This window comes from Poecile atricapillus, chromosome 23, assembly GCF_030490865.1.
Source record: "Poecile atricapillus isolate bPoeAtr1 chromosome 23, bPoeAtr1.hap1, whole genome shotgun sequence".
NCBI lineage: Eukaryota > Metazoa > Chordata > Aves > Passeriformes > Paridae > Poecile > Poecile atricapillus.
The window spans coordinates 1,251,615-1,272,492 of NC_081271.1; the positions used below are offsets into that span (position 1 = coordinate 1,251,615).

At 52.5% G+C, this 20,878-nt stretch overlaps 1 protein-coding gene and 2 long non-coding RNA genes across 3 annotated transcripts; 1 reads left to right on the forward strand and 2 right to left on the reverse strand.

The window, feature by feature from the left end:
* Positions 1–8,890: 8,890 nt before the first annotated feature.
* LOC131587758 (uncharacterized) lies at positions 8,891–11,583 on the reverse strand. Its single transcript, XR_009279419.1, has 2 exons — positions 11,448–11,583; positions 8,891–10,044 (listed from the first exon to the last, which is right to left on the reverse strand). It is a non-coding gene; the product is annotated as an uncharacterized LOC131587758 (long non-coding RNA).
* LOC131587757 (uncharacterized) lies at positions 10,052–20,230 on the forward strand. Its single transcript, XR_009279418.1, has 3 exons — positions 10,052–11,672; positions 14,173–14,278; positions 19,174–20,230. It is a non-coding gene; the product is annotated as an uncharacterized LOC131587757 (long non-coding RNA).
* On the reverse strand, positions 11,679–13,591 carry LOC131587756 (involucrin-like). Its single transcript, XM_058855986.1, has 2 exons — positions 12,267–13,591; positions 11,679–12,181 (listed from the first exon to the last, which is right to left on the reverse strand). Exons 1-2 carry the CDS (start codon positions 13,357–13,359, stop codon positions 12,129–12,131), a joined length of 1,146 nt encoding a protein of 381 aa, XP_058711969.1. The 5' UTR covers positions 13,360–13,591; the 3' UTR covers positions 11,679–12,128.
* Positions 20,231–20,878: the final 648 nt, after the last annotated feature.

The window sequence follows — 20,878 nt, forward strand, 5'->3', positions numbered from 1 at the left end:
CGAGCACATCCCGAGCACATCGCGCTCAATCCCCGCGCACATCCCGCGCACATCCCGCTGGATCTCCGGGCTCATCCCGCGCACGTCGCGCTGCATCCCCGCGCACATCCCGCGCACGTCCCGCTGCATCCCCGCGCACATGGCGCGCACGTCCCGCTGGATCTCCGCGCTCGTCCCGCCGCATCCCCGCGCTCGTCCCGCCGCGCCCCCGCCCTCATCGCGCCGCGCCCCCGCTGCATCCCCGCTCACATCGCGCTGCATCCCCGCGCTCATTCCCCGCTCACATCGCGCTGCATCACCGCGCTCATCCCCCGCTCACATCCTGCGCACATCCCGTTCACATCCCGCTCACATCCCGCTCACATCCTGCGCACATCCCGCTCACACCCCTCTCACATCCTGCGCGCATCGTGCGCACATCCCCGCGCTCATCCCCCGCACATCCCCGCGCACATCCCGCTCAGATCCCTCTCACATCCCTCTCACATCCTGCGCGCATCGTGCGCACATCCCCACGCTCATCCCCCGCACATCCCCGCGCACATCCCGCTCAGATCCCCCGCACATCCCTCACATCCCTCTCATATCCCTCTCAGATCCCTCTCACATCCCTCTCACATCCCTCTCATATCCTGCGCGCATCCCCGCGCTCATCGCCGCACATCCCGCTCAGATCCTCGCGCATCCCCTGCCCGCATCCCCTGCCCGCATCCCCTGCCCGCATCCCGCCATCCGCATCCCCTCCTCATCCCCCGCATCCCCTCCTCACCGCCCCCATCCCCTCCTCACCTCCCGCATCCCCTCCTCACCTCCCGCATCCCCTCCTCATCCCCCGCATCCCCTCCTCACCTCCCGCATCCCCTCCTCACCGCCCCCATCCCCTCCTCACCGCCCCCACCCCCTCCTCACCGCCCCCATCCCCTCCTCACCGCCCCCATCCCCTCCTCACCTCCCGCATCCCCTCCTCACCTCCCGCATCCCCTCCTCACCTCCCGCATCCCCTCCTCATCCCCCGCATCCCCTCCTCATCCCCCGCATCCCCCGCATCCCCTCCTCACCGCCCCCATCCCCTCCTCACCTCCCGCATCCCCTCCTCACCTCCCCCATCCCCTCCTCTCCTCCCGCATCCCCTCTCGCCCCCCACTCCCGTTCCCCCTCCTCGTTCCCTGCCCCTCTCTCGGGACCCCCTCGGCAGCCCCGGCACGGGCCTCCCTCTCCAGAGCACGATCTAAAATCATAAAAATGCTGAAAATGCATTATTATAAAAATATCAACAGGAATAATAATTACTAGGGATACTAGAAATAATAATAACAATAGTGATAATGGTGGTAATGCTAATTATCATAATGTTAATAGTGATAATGACAATAATATCATAATTATGTTGCATTCAAATAATAATAATGATAATAATGATAATGATAATGAAATTATTAAAATAATAATAATGATAATAATGATAATAATATTATTAAATAATGATGACATTATTATTAAAATAATAATGATAATGATGATAATGATATTATTAAAATAATAATAATGATAATAATGATAATGACATTATTAAAATAATGATAATGATATTATTATTAAAATAATGATAATGATAATGATAATGATAACAATAATAACAATAACAATAATAACAATAATAACAATAATAACAATAACAACAACAACAACAACAACAACAACAATAATAATAATAATAATAATAATAATAATAATAATAATAATAATAATAATAATAATAATAAATTTAAATTAAAGGATCCTTTAATTTAACTTCCATGCTCTTCTGTCCTTGCTTTTTTTTTGATTTTTCCACCCAGAATATACGGTGCAGGTTCTGTTTGTGGACTGCTTTAATAGCAAGGTGCCTGAGACAAAGTTTACTCAATAAACTTGCTTTTCCCCTTGAGCAGCTTTAGCTTAGATAAACGAGCTTTAAAGTCCTGCTCTAGCGTGGGACTGGGAGTGTTTACCATTCATCATTGTTAGTTAATTGCTGTTTGCTTAAATATTTAGTCTGGATTAAGTTCTTTTATGCCCTTTTCTCAAAAAATAATAAATAAAGGTGTGTTTAGCCATGTGGTAAAAGGCTTTTTATAAAGCTTTTTAAAGACACTGCAGGGGGGAAGCTCCATAAAGATCTTTTTTTATATTGTGCATTTAAATTTCCTTATTTTTAGTGTGTTGTTATATTTGCAATTAGCCAGGCTGAGGCAGCAAGGACATTTCACTGCTTTCTGTAGAGGCTGCAGACAGTTTTATTCCTTATTTTAAAGAGGAAAACCCATTAAATCATGGAATATCCTCAGCTGGAAAGGCCCCACGGGACCATCAGAGCTCCTGAACCATTTTTGGTTCAAACTGACCCCAGGGTTACCTAAACCAGGGTTTAATTTTGGAACTTCAATATTTCCCGGGTTAGGTTTCCTCTGCCTGCTCTCACTCAGGGCCTGGATGGCAAAACTGTTCTCAGCCCCGTTATCAGTCATTAAAAACCCAAGAAAATAAGAATAAATTATCCAAAAAAACCCAAGAAAGTAAGAATAAATTATCCAAAAAAACCCAAGAAAGTAAGAATAAATTATCCAAAAACCCCAAGAAAATAAGAATAAATTATCCAAAAAACCCCAAGAAAATAAGAATAAATTATCCAAAAACCCCAAGAAAATAAGAATAAATTATCCAAAAAATTCCCAAGAAAATAAGAATAAATTATCCAAAAAACCAAGAAAATAAGAATAAATTATTCAGTGTCCTGTGCTGTGTTCCTGGTCCATTTAATGCCTGTTTTGGGCTCTCTCTGTGTCTCAGTGTGGCTCTGTCAGGCTGGGGCTGGGGTTTATGGGGGGTTTTCACCTGGACCCTGCACAGGGAGCACCAGAGGCTGCTCCTTTTTCCTGTCCCCTGCACGGTGAAGGTGCCACAGGTGGCTCCTGGCAGGGGACAGAAGCTCTGCTGCCACCTTCTCTCCTTCATCTTCGACTGCTCTGCTCCAAAACCAGCAGAGAATTCAGCAACAGGAAGCAAATTGTGTTCAAAGTGCTTGGAAGGAAGGAGTTTCCATGGAGATGGGGAGCTGGGTGCGTTGATTTTGGGTTATTAGGAGGCAGCAGGTCCTTCCCAAACCAACCTGAGTGGTCTCCATCTTCTTCTCCATCTCCTTCTCCATCTCCTTCTCCATCTCCTTCTCATCTTCTTCTTCATCTCCTTCTCCATCTTCTTCTCCATCTTCTTCTCCATCTCCTTCTCCATCTTCTTCTTCATCTTCTTCTTCATCTTCTTCTTCATCTCCTTCTCCATCTTCTTCTCCATCTTCTTCTCCATCTCCTTCTCATCTTCTTCTTCATCTTCTTCTCCATCTCCTTCTCATCTCCTTCTCCATCTCCTTCTCCATCTCCTTCTCCATCTCCTTCTCATCTTCTTCTCCATCTTCTTCTCCATCTTCTTCTCCATCTTCTTCTCCATCTCCTTCTCCATCTTCTTCTCATCTTCTTCTTCATCTTCTTCTCCATCTCCTTCTCATCTTCTTCTCCATCTCCTTCTCCATCTCCTTCTCATCTTCTTCTCCATCTCCTTCTCCTTCTCATCTTCTTCTCCATCTCCTTCTCCATCTCCTCCTCCATCTCCACTTCTGCCTTTCCCTCCCTCTGAGCTCTGCTGCCTTTGGTGGTTCCCTCGCTGCCATCCCGTCCATGGGGTAACTCCCAGCTCCAGCTGGGAAATATCCCTGGACATTCCAAGCTGATCCTGGCCCAGCTGCTCGGGAATGCCAAAACTGATTTTTTTCTTCCCCTGTTTGTTGGCTTCCCAATGGGAAAATGTTGATTTGTTATGATGAGGTTGGTGGAACTTTCAATGGGAGGTTTTTGTGTCCCCAGGGTGCAGCTCCAGGGAGGTGGGAGGTGACAGCAGAAGGGACAAAAACCTCCCCAAATCTCCCCAAAACTCTGCTCTGGTATCAGCTGGGCTACAGGAGACTGGTTCTGTGGGGCTGTGCTTTGGGGAATCAAACAGGAGAACTTCTGCCAGCCCAGCAGCCCACAGGTACCGACTGCTCTGCACTGAATCTTCCTCACTGAATTAAAAACAAACCCAAAAAAAGCCAAATCCCGAATCTGCATTTCAGTGCAAAGGGAAAATGAACCCTAAAAATGTGAACTGGAATATTTTCTGGTCAGCTCTAAGCAGAAATATTTCTGCTCCCCAGCACATCCAAACCCTTATCCCCACTCAGAGCTACCTGCAGGCCCTGGACACGATCCTGCCTCTCTCAGGGCTGTGTCTGCCATCCACCAGGACTTGGATTTTTAAATAAAGCATTTAAAAATGCTTTTAAATTTTATTTAAATCCCATCAGGCTCAGCTGGACATTTACATGACCCATGCTGTTCTCCCTGTACTTGCTGGAGTTGCTCCTCAACTAAATTCAAGATACTTAAGTTTAATTTCTGTGAGAGAAACTAAAAGAAACCTCAGAGTATTCTCTCCTGGTTTCTGATTAAACAAAACTAAGTTGTTATAGCTGAAGGGATTCATTTTCTGGCTAAATATTTAAATTGGTAATTAATATCCATCCCTTTGGATATTGTTTGCCAGAGTTTCCTGGACTGGATGGGACAAATAAACTTACCAGACTTGGGAAAACAGAGGTTTTCACCTGTTTATTTCACATTAAACATTTTGCAGCGCTGCTGGTGAGGAGCAGGAGGAGGAAGGGAAGGCAGGAGGGATTCCTGGCACAGGCAGGGGGTTCAGGCAGAGCCTGGCACGGGCAGAGCAGGGCCAGGGTTCAATCTTTAAACAGAGAGGCCACGGGAGCCCTGCCCGGCAGGGTCTGGGTGGGGACAGAGCGGATTTGGGGCAGGGAGCGGAGCTGAGCCGCGCTGGGCAGCTGGAGCCGCAGGCAGGGGTGGCACTGGGGACACTGCTGCCACCCTCAGTGACACTGCTGTCACCCTCAGTGCCACTGTCACCTTCAGTGACACTGCTGCCACCCTCACTGACACTGCTGCCACCCTCACTGACACTGCTGCCACCCTCAGTGCCACTGTCACCTTCAGTGCCACTGCTGCCACCCTCACTGACACTGCTGCCACCCTCAGTGCCACTGCTGTCACCTTCAGTGACACTGCTGTCACCCTCACTGCCACTGCTGCCACCCTCAGTGACACTGTCACCTTCAGTGACACTGCTGTCACCCTCACTGACACTGCTGCCACCCTCAGTGACACTGCTGCCACCCTCAGTGACACTGCTGCCACCCTCAGTGCCACTGTCACCTTCAGTGCCACTGCTGTCACCTTCAGTGACACTGCTCTCACCCTCAGTGCCACTGTCACCCTCACTGCCACTGCTGCCACCCTCAGTGACACTGCTGTCACCCTCAGTGCCACTGCTGTCACCTTCAGTGACACTGCTGCCACCCTCACTGCCACTGCTGCCACCCTCAGTGCCACTGCTGCCACCCTCAGTGACACTGCCACCCTCAGTGACACTGTCACCTTCAGTGACACTGCTGTCACCTTCAGTGACACTGCTGCCACCCTCACTGGCACTGCTGCCACCCTCACTGGCGTTGCTGTCACCCTCAGTGCCACTGCTGTCACCCTCACTGCCACCCTCACTGGCACTTCTGTAACCCTCACTGTCACTGTCCCCCTCACTGTCACCCTCACTGTCACTGCTGTCACCCTCAGTGCCACTGTCCCCCTCACTGTCCCCCTCACTGTCACTGCTGTCACCCTCAGTGCCACTGTCCCCCTCACTGTCCCCCTCACTGTCACCCCCGCGCCCCCGGGAATGCCAGGACGGGCACTGAGTGTCCCCATCCCCTCCTCACCCAGCGCCTCCTGTGCCCCCGGGCAGCGGGACCCGGGGAGAGCAGGAGTGTGGCTGTAATTGGGATTAATCTATTTTTAGCAGCCTGTCTGCTGCCCTGTCCACGCTCCAGCTGAGATGTTTAATTCTGTCCAGCTCGACTCATTCTGCAGCGGCACCCAGGACTGATTTTTCTCTTCTTACAAACCTTGAATTTATTTGTTTGGGTTTTTTTTTTCCCTATTTCATTGTTATTCTTTGTTTTGTTTCTTTTTTTAAAAACCTTTTTTTCCCCCCCACGTACAATAACTGGAAAATCCAGCACTGAAGTAATACAAAGGTTGTTGTATTAAAGAAAAAAAAAAAACAACAAAAAAACAAAAAAGAAGTTATACAACGTTTACTATCATTATTATTCATTTTACTATGGAGTTTGGAAACCTCGTCATGGATCAGGAATGTGTTGTACCCTGCGCTGCACAAACAGCACAGAAGGAAAATTGCCTCTTCCAAGTTCTCTTGGATAAAAACACGCAGCGATAGCAAAAGGATTTTTGTTAAACAGCAGCAGGACAAGGTGTTAAACCCATCCCTGAGCACCTCACCACTTACTGACCCCGCATTTAAATACCTGCGTGTCTTTAACCTTTTATGAGGTATTTGCAAAGGGAACTTGGAGATTAGCACTTGGGAAAACACCCTGGAACAGCGCTGGCCCGACATCAAGGGACTCCTCCGGGCTGGGAATGTTTCCCTTTCCCAAATCCCCCCCGGCCGTGGCAGAGCGGGACCCGGGGGCAGCAGCGGGGCTCTGCGGGCTTTTCCTCCCGCAGAGATTGGGAAGATGCTCCGCAGGGAAAAGCAGGAGGATGGAGAAGCAAAGCGCAGCCCGGGGCCGCTTCTGCCCGGCTTTGGCTCCTGACTCCGAGCTGTTCCCCCTGCAATCCCCGCTCCTCCGGCTGCGCTCTCGGGCACCTCAGCACCCCCGCCCCGCTATTCTTAGCCGCTAATAGCTGAAATAATTCCTTTTGTTGGCTCCTGGGATCGGGAGCCGAGCGAAAGCTGCCCCCGCAGCCGCTGCCAGCGCTGGGGGTCCCGGGGGTGAGGGGTCCCTGTGCCAGCCGGGAATTCTGCTCTGGCTCGGGCATCCCAAACATCGCAGCCCGACCCCGACACGGCCCGTCCAGCGAGGCTCTGAAGCAGCTGCGATGTTCCTGTTCCTTTTGGAAAAGGATCCCGGCTCTCCCGGCTGGGTTTCTTAGACTGCACAGGAAGAATGGCAGGTTTGCAGAGGGAGGGGCAGGTTTTCACCTGCGGGCTCCCAGCTCGGTGCCTGCTCTGTGCCGCGGGCTGGGCTCGCACCGAGAATGCCAATGTGACTCCCCAGTGCCAGCACAGCCGAGCCAACACATCCCCGACAGCTCCCGGCAGGGATCCCGCACCTCTGGCACTGCCGGCTTTGGATCTCAGCTCCGGCTGCTCCACACAATTCCCCTGAACAATTCCCGAGGGGAACTCTGAACCCCCCAGCCCGCTCCCTGTGGGACTGTCAGCTCTGCACACCCAAACAGACGCACGGAACCGCCTTTAAAACTGTTTGCCAAGGGGTTTATTGCTCTTCACCTGCCTGCTGCTCTTCTTCCTGCTTGCTTGGGACCCCAGGGAGAGCAGCAAGGTGTTCCAGATGGAACAGGGTGCCCAGAGCAGCTGGGGATGACCCTGGATCCCTGGAAGTGTCCCAGGCCAGGCTGGATGGGGTTTGGAGCAGCCTGGGGCAGTGGGAGGTGTCCCTGCCATGGCAGGGGTGGCACTGGGTGAGCTCTAAGGTCCCTTCTAACCCAAACCATGCTGGGATTCTGCTGGGCTGGTAAAGAAAGGACTCACTGGCCATTTCTCTGGAATTCACTAAAGCTTCTCTGGAAAACAATAAACCTTTTGGAAAAAACCCAAACCTGAATATTTGCTGTGACTCTGTCCCTCAGCGAGGGATGATCCTTTGTAAGGATGAGGTATCCCTACCCCACATCAGCACTCAAAAAACTGACTATTCTGCGTTTTAAAGCAGCTTTTAAGCCTCTGGGGCGGTAAAGTGAAGAAACTTTTCCATTGCCCTGTCCACCTTTGCCCGATTCTTTGCTCCTTCCGTTTGTGCCCAGCCACTCCCGAGGGGATGTGCCAAGCCTCCCCTTGCGAGGCTGCCGAGGTCGAGGGGTTACAGATTTACAGCTGCCTGGACTTGCTCCGGCCCGGGCAGGAATTCACTTGGCATAAACGAGGCCTTTGGATTATTTATCTCAGCCTTTCAGCTCAACAGGAACATGCCCTGATTTTAACAATCGTGCTTCCTGCGCTGGGGGAAGGTGTGGCCGATGGCATTTAAACCCAAAGCTGAGCCAAGGCTTCCCTGGCAGGACCACGAGGGCTTCCTTCAGCACTCAGAACACCAAGGGTTAATTAAATAAAATAACCTCAGGTTATTTTATCACCCCCAGCAGCAATAATGATGGGCACGAGGGTGAGATTTGGGGGGTGTCAGGCTCCATATGCTGTTGCTGTTCAGGTCATGGCAGCAGAAAATCACACGGGAGACGCTGGAGAACTGAGGATGAACCTTCAGGCTTCCTCTGGAAGTTGTGGAATTGCTCCCTGACCCTTTCGTGGTGCTGATGGAACTGCCAGTGACAGCCTGGAGGGTCAATCCCCTCCCTCCCTCCCTCCTCAAAAAATGGTATTTCCCCCAAACATCCAGCCTGAAGCAGCTCAGTTGCAAGTCCTGAGATTTTGTTACAATGTTCAGCACTATAAAAACTGTTTATTTTATTAATCAGCACAGTAAGCACTCAGAGCCCAGCTGTGATCAGCCATGGGGTCACATCCAGTTTTGGAAGAGATTCCTGCCCTGCCATTCCGATGGTGAGACCCATCTCCCCTGTCTCAGACCACGGCCATGGATTATTATCCATTATTCACCATTATTTTCCAAGCCTTCTTTCTAGCCCAGGACTTTACTCCCTCATAGTTGGTTCTTACAAAACCAAAGCTCTGTCTCCTACTTTTAAACTCTGTGAGGAAAAGAAAAAAAAAACTAAAAAAAAACAACAAACCCAAACCAGCGGCAATAGATGGAAATGGGCTCCAGTTAAACCACAAAAGCAGCCTAGATTTTTATATGGAAATATATGGAATGTCACAGATGTTTGAACCTGAAAATGCCAAATCCTGGCCAAGAGTGTCAGAAAATGACTTTATGTTTTTAGGCCTCTTCACTCAGCTCTGAGGGCTGAAGTTTTCCATTGCCCCAAGATTTCTTACAGGGTTGATTGTTCCCCAGAGCAGCACAGCTCTGAGCTCTTGGGAGCCTGAGTGTCACCAGCAAGCACCTAGAGACAGGTAAAGATAGAAACATTCCAGGGCTGGTGATTTTCAAAGGAAAGCAAACCATCAAATAAACGCTGCATTTCCCCTGAAAGCAACCAGAAAGAGTCATTTGAAAGAAATCAAAGTTGGTTTCACCTTCTTAACGCACCGCAGGCCTGACAGAAGCGGTGTGAGCTGAAAGCATCGGTGAACTGCCCCATTTCTGAGGCTCCCAGCGTTTCATCTCGCTCTGGAGCTCCGTGGATCTCCAGGTGGCCTCTGCTGCCCGCACGGCGCGGCGCAAACCACCGGGGAAAAGTGGGAACGCGGAAAATCGGCTCCCAGGAGAACGGGGAGGACTGAAAGCAGCACAGGCAGCTCCGTGTCTCAGCAAAACCCGGCCTGCTTCGGGGGGATGACTCATTTCGGGAGCCTGAGCTCCATCCCAGTCATTAAGGAAGGAGTTAATCCCTGCAGCTTTGGCCACAAAGTGGATGTGTAAGGCCTGGAGTCCCATGGGCTCGATTGCATAAGAAACCATGTATTGTGGCATTTAGTTGATCATGCACTACTTCTTCTGGTCACATGGAGGCTTGATTTCCCCTTGCATCAGCTACTACAGACTTTTTACATTTCTCGTACTGCTATTTGCTCAGTTCATCGGGGTCATCCCCTTCACCCCACAGCAGAGCCTGTGCTGCTCACCCCGCCCTGACCCACGGGATCTCACCCCATTTTTTGTAGGATCCTGGAAGAGGAACTTGTAATTTTTCTCATTTGTGTCTGTGCGTAACAGGTGTCATTTTCAGTGTAGTACAGACAAATCCCAAAATAGCTCAGGCTCTTCAGACGCTGCGAGGAGAAAAAAATCGTGGTTACTTCAGCTTTGGTTGTAGTGAAAAACCCAACGCCGGCAGCCGGCTCTGGAGTCAGAATTAAAATGGCAGACGGAGGAGTGGAGCAGGGCTCTCTCTGCATTCCCCGTTTCCTGACGGACTGCTCCTCGCTGCTCCCTGTGTGCACATCAACTCCCTCACACTGCTGCCTCTCCAGCAGCTCCTCTGATTCCCAGGAGCTGCACCTACCACGGATCCTCCTCCACACTTCCCGGTGCCGGCAGAGCTCCGCTTCCCCTGCCGGGTGCCGGGGCCGGCCGGAGGCACCGGAGTTATTCCAGGGATTTGGGGGGCAGAGGAGAGGAGAGAGAGTGAAGCTGCAAAAGGCTGCTTGCCTGGGGATGATGCCTGCTGTGCTGAAATGCAGAGCTGCCTGTGGACTGTCTTTGTCGGGGATTATTGGATTCTGGGGACTCCAGGAGAGCGGTTATTAGTTCCCCTGCCTACGCCAAGCGTTTTGAATCCGTGTGTGTGATAACACTTATTAATGCTGCTCAGATTAAGAAGATCCTCTGGCTTTCCAGCACTTTCAGCACCTTATCTCACACCATGCACCTGCCCAGCAGCTGAACCACGCTCAGATCTGTGTCCTGTGGCCAGCAGAGCAGGGGCCAGCAGTAGCCCCGTGGCCACAAGTCCTGCATTTGTTCACAGCAGCAGCTCTTCTTAAGCTGCCTCGTGCTTCAGGGGATCTGCCTGCTGAGGATTTGCAGGACCTGGGCCTAAAATATTTTATTTCAGGAAGTCAAGCAGTGGTTCCTGTCACCGAAACAGTTAATCAGAAAGCACCAACTCTCTACTGCAACGTGTGTGTGTGTGCACGTGTTTTTGTTTTTTAGAGCCAGCAAGATTTGCTTTGGCTTTTTTAAAGCAGAAAACACCAAAAAAGTTGGCTGTGGTTTCAGCTGCTATCGCTGGAGATTTATACTGCTGACTAGCAATCCTAAAAGAGTTAACCTGGTAAGTATGACTCAGAAGCAGAGAAGGAGATGCGAGGCTGAGAGCCGGGGAGGAAGCGCAGAAACAGAGGTGAGGAACAGAATAATTGCCAAAAAAAGGTGCAGAGTCCAGGAGTGACGTTCCCTCCGGTCTGCCTGGCCCTGGCACCGCTGGCACGGGCTCCCTGGAAAGCTGCAGTTCCGCTCTTATAACACAAGGAGCAGGCTGGAGAATTTAGAGCTGCGTCACAGAGCTCAGCGAGAGAGTGAGAGAGCAAGCTCCGTCGATAGGTCTACCAGCAACAGCCCTGCTGCAGCAAGAGGGGAGAGAGGCAGCAAGAGAGGCAGAGAGGGCTCCAGGAAGAGAAGTGGCACCAACACCACGGACCGGGCTCCTGCCACCATCCACTGCCATTTGTACCTCGCACTCGGGCTCGCTCGGCGTAGGAGGCTTCGCCCATTGACGATGCCGGAGACCCTGCGCGCTTAATCCCACGGGGAGGGAGAGTGGGCAGACACCGAAAGGGTTAACGGGAAGGAAATTTCTGGAAGCTTCTCTTCTGCGGCGCTCCAGAGCGAGCGGAGGGCTGAGGACTGCGCAGACGGTGCACGGGCACGGCTCCTCGGTCCGGTTCGTCTCCCTCACGTACGTACCCTTTGATCAGGATGGGGCTGGAGCTGCGGCCGCGTATTCGGATTATTTGCAGGGCGTCCCTTTCCCCCGGCGTCCCTAAGTTGGGATCCCAAAGTGCCTTTATGATTATTTTGGCTGGGCAGGATTGCTCTGTTCTGCGTCAGAGCTGTTTTCTCAATGGAGCGACGGCACAGGTTGTACTAATGTCACTCCTGCCGGCATTGCTGTACTGCAGAGGAGGGTAGTAGTCGTGGGAGAGAGATGACAACTTTGCAAAGACTGCTGTTTTCCCGGTTTGCCTGAGCTTTTTATCCCCCCCCGTGTCCCCGGGGGCTGGCACGCCAGCGAGGGGTCGGTGCAGGGGTTAACGGGCGCCCCGAGATCCGGAGCTCGCAGCTCTGTCACTGCGTAGTTCGCAAAGTGGCAAACGGTGACGCAGTGATCATTGCAGGGCACGTCGTCCAGTTTTTAAAAGCACTGGGGACAGGTAGACGAGTGCCTTCCAGACGCTTCCACGCCAGCTGAAAGGGGTTAAAGATGAGTCGAGCCGGGAAGCGAGCATTTAGGGATTAAATGTCATCATTTTGGCGTTGGAAAGTTGTTTACCTTGCTCTCTCGGTGTCTCCATGCTGGCAGGCGGCCAGCTCACATGTGATAGTCTTCCCTGGACTGCTGCATCATTAACGAGAGCCAGCGCCGGCTCCCATTGGCCGGGGAGGGCGCAGCGCCGGGGCCGCGCCGCCATTGGGCGCAACGGGGATGGCAGGTGGAGCGCCAGAGCCCATTGGCCGTCACACGGTGTCAGGGGGCTGGCCTGGCACTGACAGGGACAGGGACACTGCCCCGGACACTGCTCCTGACAGGGACACTGCTCCTGACACTGCTCCTGACAGGGACACTGCCCCTGACACTGCTCCTGACACTGCTCCTGACAGGGACACTGCCCCTTCTCCTGCTCCTGACACTGCCCCTTCTCCTGCTCCTGACAGGGACACTGCCCCTGACACTGCTCCTGACAGGGACACTGCCCCTTCTCCTGCTCCTGACACTGCTCCTGACAGGGACACTGCCCCTGACACTGCTCCTGACAGGGACACTGCTCCTTCTCCTGCTCCTGACAGGGACACTGCCCCTTCTCCTGCTCCTGACACTGCCCCTGACACTGCTCCTGACAGGGACACTGCCCCTTCTCCTGCTCCTGACACTGCCCGTGACACTGCCTGTGACAGGGACAGGGACACTGCCCCTGCTCCCTGCCCGCGGGTGTCAGCAGGGCTGGCCTGGCATTGACAGGGACAGGGACACTGCCCCTTCTGCTCCTGACACTGCCTGTGATAGTGACAGGGACACTGCCCGTGATAGGGACACTGCCCATGACACTGCCGGTGACAGGGACACTGCCCGTGATACTGCCACTGCCACTGCCTGCTCCCCATTCCCTGCTCCCCATTCCCTGCCTGCAAGTGTCAGCACAGGGGTCGTGTGAGCGCCGGGCTGCCCTCTGCCACTGCCTGCTCCCTATTCCCTGCCTGCTCCCTGTTCCCTGCCTGCTCCCTATTCCCTGCCTGCTCCCTGTTCCCTGCCTGCTCCCTGTTCCCTGCCTGCTCCCTGTTGCCTGCCTGCTCCCTGTTGCCTGCCTGCTCCCTGTTCCCTGCCTGCTCCCTGTTCCCTGCCTGCTCCCTGTTCCCTGCCTGCTCATTACCTGCTCCCTGCCCACGGGTGTCAGCAGAGCAGCTGTGTGAGCACCAGGTTGCCCCCTGCCATTGCCTGCTCCCTATTCCCTGCCTGCTCCTTGTCTGTTCCCTGTTTCCCTGCTGCCTGCCCTTCTCTGCCTGCTCCCTGCCCGTTCCCCATGTTCTCCCTGCCCATTCCCTGCCTGTTCCCTGCCTGCTCCCTGCCCATTCCCTGCCTGCTCCCTGCCCGCCGCTCGCTCCGTGCCCACCTGGGATCCTGGGATTCCAGGTGTCCCTCGGGCAGGACAGGAGCTGGTCCCTGCTGCCTGTGCTGGGTGCAGCCCCTGGCCCGTGGGCGCTCGCGGGAGGTCTCGTTCTGCCGTCCATTCGTGACGATGACGTGTCAGAGCTGCAGCTCTCGGTGCGGGGGACAGCACCGGGCTTTGGGGCTTTTCTCCCTGCTTCCTCCTCCCTTGTGAGGTGCTGGAGTGTTGGCAGCACTGTGAGCTGCTTGGGGCAGGGACTGCACCTGGAAATTGTGTCGTGGGAATAGTTAAAGAAATGAAAATGACTCTTACCCAAACTCAGCTCCTGTTGGCACAAGTGTGGGTTTGCCACGGGCTCTGTAACATCACAGAGAGATGGAGACTGCCCTCGGTGATGGGTCTGGAAAGGTTTGCAAAGGAGTAACAGCGTTAGAAGGCACGGACGGAAGGATTGGGAAGGTTAAGGATAAACGGGAGACTGAGGGCAGAGCTCCAGAGAGAGGATGGGGAAGTGGAGAACACTTTTCCCTCTTAACCATTCACTATACTATTTTTTCACCTCTCTTCTTAAAGCGACCAGCAATGAAGATGGCAGCTCTGCCGGGAAGTGCTGAGGACACAGCCAGCCTTGAGCTTGGTCCTTCTGGCCGAGGAAGTCTCCCGATTATGCAGTGGAGTGGTAACTTTGCTTTCTCATACAACAGGGACCATTATTCCATAGCCTTTCATCATTCTGAGGCTTACCCAAGTTTCAGGATGTGCTAGCAGGAGTTTTTCATCTCTGTTACTCGCTGGCTGACATCTCCAGAGTCAGGGTTGGTTGTTTAGCAACAACCGCTGGGCTCAGCACCGGCTCGGGCACTGCGTGGCCGCCGTCCCCATCGCCTGGGCTGCAGCCTGGCCTCTGCAGGGTGCTCTGGGAGACAGGGAGAGAGGGAAGGGCTGGATTCACACCATGGACGGAATTTCGGTGGTTTGGTCGCGAAGGCCGCAGGCGCTGCGGATTTTTCCCGACTCCGTCCTTTGCGCAGGGCCGCCATTTCCACCGGCAGTGCGGTGCAGGGAAGAACCCAACAGACTGTACGTGCCACTCCCCACTTTCTTTCCCTCTTTCCCATCTCCATCTCTCCTCCTTCCCCTCCTTTGCTGCCAGATTCCATAGGGAATTTCAGCCTCTTACTGCAGTCATCACAACCCCTCCTGACTCACTGAGCCTCCGCTGGCTGTAGCTGGCTCCCTCGGAGCATCCTCGCCTCCCGCAGCGCCAGATCCGCAGAGCAGGGGAACAACGGGAACAGCAGCGACGAAGGTGGTCCCTGCAGCCAGCCAGACAGGCATAAATACACACACACACACACACAAGAACAGTCCCAGGCAGCTGTGGAGGGGGGTTTGTACAGCCAGGAGCTGGACTAAGGCACGGTGCTGGGTTGTGTGGATGATGGGTGGGTTGTGTCTGTTTTCCCGAGCGTTGGTTGTGTGGACAGCTCTTTGCAGTTTTCCCCACCAGAGCTGTGGGGTGGAGAAGCCCTTACTTTGGAAAGCTAGTGCTGTTTCATGGCTTTCAAGGAGGTGCCACTGGCTGCTGAGTGTGTTCAGCACGGACTTGGTTTGATTCCTTTTGCCACCATGTTTTGGCCACAGCCATGGTTTAACTGCGCCCAAACGCAGGGAGGGTAAGGAGACGGATAAAAGAGGAGTTATTTCAATGTTAAACTTCAGCTGTAAATCTCATTACTCAGGAATTGAGGTTACTGGCAGCAGGTAAATCTGCAGGACTGGCAGGAAACAAGGCTAAGAAGGGGACATGGCACATTTCTGTAGGACAGCAGTGCCTGTGTGCACAGGGGTGCCACTGTCACTGTGAGCTGTACCTGGGTAACCGCTCCGGGCTCGTTTTCTGCACGGTGCCGCAAAAGGACTGGGGAAAGCTGTGATTTCTCCCTCCTTCTGCCACTTGTGTGTGTGTGACACTGTGTGAGCTGATTCATTTTCCTGTATCTGGGTTTCCCTGCTCTGGGGAGTGGGGTTTGCTCTGCCTCGGCCCTGGTGCAGCATCGTGACGCAGCGTTCGGTACCACGCCGACAAAACACGCGCAGTTTTCTCGGGCGTTCCGGGGACCGTGGCACTCGGGGAAGGAAGGGTAGGATTTCACATGCCCATAATATAAATTTGAAAGCATTACCTCTTGTTGTCTGCTGGAGAAGGAAGGCTCTGTGAGGGACGAGACAGCCGTGATCTCCCCCTGCACTTGTTTTGCCGATGGTCATGTTACATCTGTGACGCAGACGAATTTTGCTGTTGGTTCCCGTCGGTGCTTTAGGGAGTGGAGCTGATGGGGGCACAAGCTTGAATATGGTTAGAAACATTCATTTCACATTGATGTTAGAGTTTGAACCACACCTGGAGGGTCAGGGGTATCAGATCCACCTAGTGACCTCCCCAAATGATGAAGGAATTCGGATGAGCCCCAGCACCCCTGGCCATTTTGCTGCTCACAGAGCAGGCTCGGAGCCTGCAGCGCTGCTGCTGCTGCTGCTGCTGTTCATTTCCATGTTATACAAATACAGCATTGGGCTCTGTGTCAGGAGCTTTCTGGTGCTGTGAGAAGCTTAAAGTCTACAAGCAAATGTTTTTCTTTTCTTATTTGGGAACATTCATTAAAACGTCAAAATGCCAAGTGTTCTACCCTCTCTCCTCCGACAAATCTCTCCCAGACCTATCCAGAAAATTCAGTGCTGCTGCTTAGGATTTTTAAAACTTTATCATGGTGTTTTCTTACAGTTTAATATGGGTATGGCTGGTGGGGGGAGAGTAAGATTTAATTTGGTTAAATATCTGTAATGCTGATTTTAATGGACAAGGATGAAGGCAAGAGATAGAAGCTGCCCACAGCCTCTTTATCTCTGTTTACAGACAGTCCCAAGCCCAGGCTGTGAGGAAAAAAGGGAATACTCTATCCCATTCCCACCCACCCAAATGATTTCGGTGCAAAGGCAGCAGTAGAAAAGGCCAAGCTGGAATGTCACAAAATGGTTCCACCAGCACTCAGAGATGCCAGTGCCGTTTATCCTGGCTCGGCTCCGAGAGCGGCACCGCGAGCCGTCTGCTGCAAGGTCATTCCCCTGACTCATGGTCAGCAACCAGTTGGTTCAGGAACTCCCAATCTACTTCTCTTGCAACTGTGCCCATGCCTGAACCTGGAGGGGAGGCTTGAGAATTAACATTACTGCAGCAGTGGGGGGCACTGAGCCCAAAACTGCAGCTCCAAAAAAATCCCGTGTCTCTGAAATAATTTTAAAATCCATCATTTGTTTCCTTGCTGGCTCCAAAAACTTTCCACTAGTTCCCTCACCCCCTTTTCCCCCAAGACTTCCTCTGGACTGCTAGGAATGTGTATTTAAGGACTCACACTCTGTTCTAGGAAGAAAACCTCTGTGAATATTTGCATTTCTGTAGCTATCAGGTGGACTCTGCAGGCTCCCCAGGGCCTCTCAAGCCAGGGCTGTCTCTCAGGTGCTTTCAGTTTCAGATAGCTCAGCTCAGGAGCTGCCTTGTCCCCTCCCAGGTTTCCCCATTTTCCCCTGGTGCTCCTATTTGCCCATCTCACCGGTATTTTCAGCTGTCTCAGGACAAGCCCAGCCATGGAAATGCTCTGGGCTGGCTCTGGCTGGCTCAGCTCAGTGGTTGATGCTTCTGAGCAAAAGAACTTATTCAGTCCCCAAAGCTTGGGGCATGTTCTGTGGTCACAGGGAGAGCAGAGCCAGAGCCCCCAGCCCTGGGCAGCCTGACCCTGCTCACCTTCCCCATCATCATCATCATTCCAAAGGGACAGAGCCTGGCTGCCAATCCCCATGCCAGCGCCACCTCCTCGCCTGCAGGGAGGCAGATGTGATGGCTCGTCTGCTAAGAACCGAGCCAACACACTGTGATTCAGCCCTCCAGCTTTCCAAGGAACAGCTATTTCTGAGGGAAGCTCATCTCTCCAGCTCCCCCCACAAACACTCACGGCGCTCAGGAGTCCGACAGCAGCCACTGGGTTTGCATTTGGGAACCCAGCTTAAGGGCTTCCCAAACTTCTTGGACACACGGTGGTGTTCCAGGGATGGGATGATGGAAATCCTGGGAATAGGGACAGACCAGCAGCTCGTGTGCTTGGGGGAGCCAGCCAGGAGTGCTTGGTCAGTGCTTTTTTCCAGCCTGTTTTGCCAGGTCCTTGTCCTGCAGGTAGTGTTAAACCCAAGGTTTGTTTGTTTGTCTGGTTTCAAGGCAGGTTATACTTCAGTGAACATCTGGCTGGGTTTGTTTCCTTATGCTCCTCCCTGGCTCAGGACATTCTTTTGTCTCTTGAATGACACAAAAGGAAAATATGGCTTCCCTTGCCATTACCTGGAGGAGCTGGAGCGGTGGTGTTGGGGGAACACCGTGTTCCTGAACTGACTGTACAAATCACAACAATCATCTCCCTGTGAGAGCTTTCCAGCCCTGCAATCAGTACTTTACATTCTAAAGGGATGCTTAGGTACAGGAGTTAGGAACAGAAAATGGCCTTTCAGGTTGCAGCTGCTTAGGTGGATCATTTGTTCGAGTGGAGCGAGTTTTGCAATGTGCTGCTCACTAAATCTGAGGAGTTTTTGTTCCTACTGCCCTTCCCTGACCTCAGCCACGTAAATGCAGAGCTTTTCTTCCCCTGTGGGAGTTTGCCCAGCTTCACCCCACTGTTCCCTGTGAAATCTGGAACCCCCCATAGGATCCAGGGGTTCAGCAGTTCCTGTGCCCCACAAACAGGCTGGGGCTTGGCCCAGGAACTCTCCTGGGAGCAAAGGTGGAGGAAAACTGGGTGACTCCAGGCAAGTGAAAGCAATTTCAGCTGAGCAGAGGGGGATCACAGGCAGGGGAACCACAGCAGGAATATCTGAGCACACCTCTAATGGTCACCATGCTAAAACAGACACTGCAGAGTGCTCTGACAGATTCCCCCCAACAGGAATTGAAATCAGTGACTCAAACCAAGCCTGACCGTCCCATTGCTCACAGTTCAATGGCACACAAAGCTCCACAGGCTTTTACCCCCATCCTGTCCCAGTGTTCAGCCTGCCTTGGGGTTTTGGGGGGTTTCAGACACAGAGTGTCTGGCTTTTAACTCCATTTGTGCTGCAGCTGTAAGGCTGCCAGAGTAGGACTGAAGGAACAGGCTGTGTTCAATTCAGGATTCTAATGTGGAGTTTTTATTGTGGTCTTAATAAAAGAAAAAAAAAAAAAAATCTCCCTTATGCTTTAAACTCGTGAAGGAAGTACCTTTTTGCTGCCAGTGGCATCTCCAAAGCCATCTCCTAGGCACAAATATCAATTTTCCTAAGCAGTGCAGCCCCCACCCTGTGTGCCCCCAGGCACTGCTGCTGACACACCGAGGGCTCCACACTGGCTCCCAGTGCAAGCCAGAGCACATTTGTCCACAGCTGACCCACGCAGCACCAGACCTGCACAACAAAGAGATGCAGTTACAGGCTCCCCACGCCGAGGAGGCTTTTTTTGAAACCTTAGAAGTTCACTCATTTCCATTCCCCTTACAGGTCACCACTTGTACTGTCACACCCCTTGTCCTGCACCTGGCCTTGGGCTGATTCATTCCTTCACTGGGAGGATGATGCATCAAGCTCAGATTCTCAGCATGTAAAACAGGGATTATTTTCTCCAGGGGAGACCAGAGCCCGATGAACCACAACCTTCACCCTGTGATGTGAAAATGGAGGAAAACATTTATGATGCACACTGAGATCTGTTTTGCTTTCTGTAAAAGCCTTTCTATACAGAAGGTGTAGGTTGTGAAAAACCAGGTCTGTGGCATCCAGGCTTGCCTTGCTCCTGCAGACTGAAAGTCTCAGGGTAAAGAGGAAATTCCCTTTCTCGGGGAAGCCAGGGATTCCCTTTTTGTCTTTGTCTCCTATGGAATGTATAAAGCAGTGTGAAGTCCATGAAAGGCTTTGAGTTGTTCCTCTGGAAGAAGCTACAGAACAGCACTGCCACTAAAACATCTGAACAGGAGGAAAACCACAGAATAACATTGTACTTTCCCTACTGCTCTGTACTGGGAACTCCAGACCACTGTGACAAGGCCGAGGACAGGTGACAGCATTTGCTGGTCTCCACACAGCAAATGTTTGAGACCAGCACTGCTTCCTTTCCTTCCCTGCGAGGGTGGGGAGGGGCTGGGATGGAATTCCCAGGGAAGCTGTGGCTGCCCCATCCCTGGCAGTGCCCAAGGCCAGGCTGGAGCAGCCTGGGACAGCAGGAGATGTCCCTGCCCATGGCAGGGGTGGCCCTGGGTGAGCTTTAAGGTCCCTTCCAACCCAAACCATCCTGTGCTCCTGCTTTGTGGATCTCAGCATCCTGAACTGCTCCTCCCTCCTGCCCAGACACCCTGGGAGCCCTGGAAAGGAGAGCACAGACAGATGCACCCTTCCCAAAACCTGCACCTTGCCAAGAAGGGCTGACACCTCCTGGGGAGCTTGTGAAGGCAACAGGACAAACTCCAGGTAGCCTGGAGGAGGGGCAGCAGCATCTTAATTATGCTGAAGTGAAACCCGGTTTTATCAAAACTATAAATAATAAATGAGCCATTGGTCTTCATCTGCTGCATGATATTTCTGGAAAGGCTGGTCTCCTTTGCAGAGGGGAAGATGTGCAGAGGTGTTCAGTCCTTCTAAGTCTCATACTTTGAACACAAGTTCCCATTTTCAGCAGAACAAAATCAAGTGTCATTTCCTCCAACTGTTTTTCAAAACCCTAATGAAGATTTCTGTGTAATGCTTCCCACTTGAGGCAAGGAGAAAGCAAAGCAAAGCAAACCTCACTGTGAGCCTGTTTCTCAGGTTCTGGGATCTGTGCTGCACCTGCCTCTCCTCAGCAGCAACTCTTGGTGCAGCTTTTCAGGAGTAATTCTCACCTGATAATAGAGGGTGCCTCACAATAACTGTGCCAGCACGGCAGGCACTGGGGAGGGAACCTGCTTTCCACTCGTCTTTCACCCTGTTGCCCCAGATAATGGATTTAGAAACGACAGTAAATATCCAGACACAGGAATCTAGTCCAGTTATTCCCCCTTCCTCCACCCCTCTTTCTTGGAAGGACGAGCTCCTGTCTCTGAGCTTTCCCTCTGCTGCCTGGGAGTGTGCATTAGGATGGAGGCACTGGAGCAGGGTTTTGGATGTGGTTACAACAGGAATACACAGGGTTGCCAAAAACCCAGGCCATCCATAAGTGAAACTGCTGCCTCCA

Bases quoted from the DNA above. Each gene is read 5' to 3' on its own strand.
- LOC131587756 (XM_058855986.1), bottom strand. From the start codon at position 13,359: ATGAGCAGGCAGGGAACAGGGAGCAGGCAGGGAACAGGGAGCAGGCAG. The intron at 12,182-12,266 runs GTAAACAACTTT...AACCCCTTTCAG, and splicing joins GGAGACACCGAGAGAGCAAG to CTGGCGTGGAAGCGTCTGGA.